The 3,711-nt window shown below is 39.9% G+C and overlaps 1 protein-coding gene across 2 annotated transcripts in view; it reads right to left on the minus strand.

The window, feature by feature from the left end:
• Positions 1–677: 677 nt before the first annotated feature.
• Positions 678–3,711, minus strand: part of LOC106955630 (zinc-binding protein A33) — a 10,144-nt gene continuing 7,110 nt past the window's right edge. For both annotated transcript variants that reach the window (XM_015045914.1, XM_015045913.1), the window contains one exon: positions 678–2,694. In XM_015045914.1, coding sequence (XP_014901400.1) covers positions 2,141–2,694 — 554 coding nt within the window. In that variant the 3' untranslated portion in view covers positions 678–2,140. The remainder of the gene's footprint in view (positions 2,695–3,711) is intronic.

Genomic DNA, 3,711 nt, shown 5'->3' on the forward strand with positions numbered 1-3,711 from the left:
AACATTTTACCAGGAGTTTTTGGTCTAGTTTCTAATGCAAATATCTTAGTTCACTTGGAATAAGACACAACTAACTTACAAGTAGCTTTTCAGCAAGATAGAGTAGCTTGTTTTAAGTGAAAAATTCCTTAATATTGATGACAAAAGTATTAGCTATAAGTGAAATAATCTGCCACACATGTCAAGTTATATGGGGAAAATGTCTTATTGCATAACTACAACTATAACTTTTTCATCAATACTTAAAACAAGCTCCTGCATCTTGCTGAAATCTTACTTATAAATCAGTTTTGTCTTATTTCAAGGGTACTGAGACATTTGCAGTAGGAACTACATTAAAAATTATTGGTAAGACTTTGTGCTTTTGCAGTGTAAGTGGATGGCATCATGATTTCTTTCTATCCTGCCCGTTGTGGGCCTGGTTCGCTCAGGACACGTCACGAGTTCATCGCAGGGCGCCAAAATGACACACACTCTCCCACACCTAAAACCATTTCAGAGTCAAACCAACATTCACGATGTCCAGAGAGAACCAAAGTGTGCTAAAGAAGAACATGCAAACCCGATGCAGAAAGATCACCGACCAGGAAGGACCTTCTGATTCACCTCCATGCTGCCTAGATGTACGTCTATAAATAGCTGTTAGTAGAAGATTATGCTGCAGCAGTAAAAAACTATTTAAGGCTTTTTACTCCAGGGGTGTCTCTAAATTACAGGGCTGTTGTGCTAAGACGTGACCAGCCTTTGTTTTTTACTTTTCTTGCACCCAACGAAGGCTTCGTCTCACTAGATCAGAGTTATCACATCGTACCGGTTCCAGAAACATTCTGAAAACCCAAAAGGAGAAACCGCCTGTGTTGCCACCACAGCTTCTCCTTACACTAAGCCAGTCGTGTCTGTCCTCTCTGATCACTGCTGCTGTGATGGACTGTTTGTGGTGTGGCCTCTCTGTTCTTCCATTTTGCACAATTCTTCACACGGATGTTTTGTATCGACAAATGGTCACCATTTTTTTGTTCTTTATTTCATGCCTAAATGAATACTAAGAATAAACAAAAAGGTTATGCCATCTTCTGTCTTCTTGTCTTCATCTGTCACGCAGCAGCAGGGGGCTCTTGGTCCCGGAGCTTCGCCTTTCTATTCTCAGTTTAATAAATCATTTAGTGTCAACTATAATTACATTTTGGATATCAAGCGCCATTCCTTCACCTCTCTCATTCCCTGCGCCATTTTCTGAGCTCCCATAACCTTGCAGGGAGGAGTTACAGCAACATAGTGGAGATATTTATATGCAGGCCAAAGGTTGCGTCATGAAGCTCTTTGCACCTGCTGCTGTTTGCTTCTATTTTCTAAAGAGTCCACTTCACATGTTAATTAAAGACCAGTCTTAAAATCATTTTAATAAATGCATACATTGGGTGTCTTGGCTGCTCATTCTGCATTATAGAAAACAATCAGTCTGGAAGTTAAATTTTTCTGTTTACAATAATTATTAGTAATAGCTTACATTTCTTTTTGTTCCTGTTTTAAAGGGGCAGTGTTGTGTAAAATTGACTTATTTGACCTTCATGTCATGCTTTAATTTTATTCCCTCATTAAAAACACATCTGGAGTGTTGCTTTGATTCTTTCATGCCTGTTTGAGAAATCATTTAATCTCCTGTGGTAAATATTCAGCTGAGCAAAGCGCCTGGGTGGACCTAGCTCCGCCTTTGAGATGAAGCTCCTCCAGACTAGCCAGCAGCAATTAGCAAGCACCTGATAGAAGTCTAATGAGCTCATCACATGAGCTACTTATCAGTGTAAAAACTGGTAAAAACGTGATTTCCTGAAGTCAGAGTGTCAGAGTTTCTTAAAGAGACAGAGACCCAATTTCAAGGCGTTAAATTTTAAAGTCAAATTTCTTTTAGGTCATATTTGATCTATACAGCATTTTGATAACAACTGAAGGTACATTTGTAAAATGACACTACGTGGCTGGAGAATTCATAGTACTGCCCCTTTAAATAAATTTAGGCTGCCAGCAATGAAAACGAGACAATAAATCAGAACCTGTTTGGCATCAAGCAAACTGAGAAATAAATTACATTTTAATGATTCCTCCAGGATCCAGTTTGTCCATCAATCCAGCTGCTGAGGTCCTAAAGTGAGGGGTTAAAGATTGTGATTGGCGCCGTGTTCTTTCCGTCGTCTGTGTCACACGGGTTGAAGAAGGGGAACAGGGGAACCATGACGGTTCCCATGGAGAAGGTGTAAATGGGCGCCATGGTAACAGCGTTGTAGAAAGTCACCTCCTCGCCCTCGCAGTCCAGGAACACGCCGATGCGGACCAGCTGGACGGACACGGTGATCTTGGTGGGTTTCGGATCCGTGCAGGCCTGGACAGACCCGCCCTTGAAGGCCAAAGTCCAGAGGCCGATTGAGGTTCCCGTCGCCGTCACCTCTCCTCTGGGGACATCCTCCCGCGCCACGCCCACCCTCCACGCCGTCTTGTAGCCCACCTCCACCTCCCAGTAGTGTCGGCCGGTGCTGAAGCCCTGCTGGCCCAGCAGACAGTAGTAATAGTGGAAGCGACGAGGGTTGGGCTGGACCTCAGAAGTGTCTTTCTCTTCGTCGAACCAAACGGAGGTGCAGGACTCAGACAGGCATAGATTAGGGTGGGCAGTGTCCGGGTCAAACCTCACCGATGTAATATCTGAAGGCAGAAACGGCTTCAGTTCAGAGAGATTTAATGAATCTATATTGCTGTCAAAGATGTTCAATACAACTTCTTACATCCTTTGAGTGTTTTCACGTTTCGTCACACCGCTGTGTTTGTATGGATTTTATGTGATAGTCAGCAAAATACAGAACACAAAAACTTTATTGAAGTTAGAGTCGCAGCTACTTCAACTTATTTTTACTTAAGTAAAAGTAAAAAGTTGCTGTCCAAGAAATTTCTCACATAAGAGTAAAAAAGTATTTGGTAAAAAGGCAATTTAAGGATTGAGTAACTGAGCAAAACCATAATTTAAATATTTATAAATATAAAGTTATGTTTAAATATTGATATTTGAAGACCAAAGTGAAAATAATTAATACAAAATAATCAAACAAAAAGATATGTTTCCAAATCATTTTCTTTCAATATGAAACTTATGAAACTTTAATAAAAACTGCAGGTGTGTGCCTGGAGAATTTATTTTATTAAAACAAGCCTGTTCTCCATTCACTGAAGTTATTCACAGAAATTTTACTCAACTAAGAGGAATGATACTTCATATTAGAATTACTCAAGTAAAACTAAGAAGTACAGTGTAAAAATACTCCTTAAAGTAGTTTTACCCAAAATGAAACTCAAGTAAATGTAACTGAATAAATGTAACAAAATATTATCCAACTCAAGGATGAGAAAGTCGTGGAATTCATAATTTAATGAACATACGGAAAAACTTAGAAGACAGCGAAACAGCAAGGTGAACAGGATAAAACGGAGATAACAGAATCTAGTGGAGCACAATGAGAACCAGGGAGCTTAAATATACAGAGGTAAGGTGGAAATGACCGAAGGACCTGAAAAGCTAATCAAAGGTGAGTAAATGCAGCTGGAGAAGGAAGCAAAGAGAATGAAAAAGAAACTTGAACCGAATCTGAGTTGTAAGCAAAACTAAACACTAGAAACAAATCCAAAACACAAACAATAGAATAAATAAACCAGAACCAGGGGTAAAAA

Source organism: Poecilia latipinna, unplaced genomic scaffold, assembly GCF_001443285.1.
Source record: "Poecilia latipinna isolate Pla-1442-1.1 unplaced genomic scaffold, P_latipinna-1.0 Scaffold753, whole genome shotgun sequence".
NCBI classification, from domain to species: Eukaryota; Metazoa; Chordata; class Actinopteri; order Cyprinodontiformes; family Poeciliidae; genus Poecilia; species Poecilia latipinna.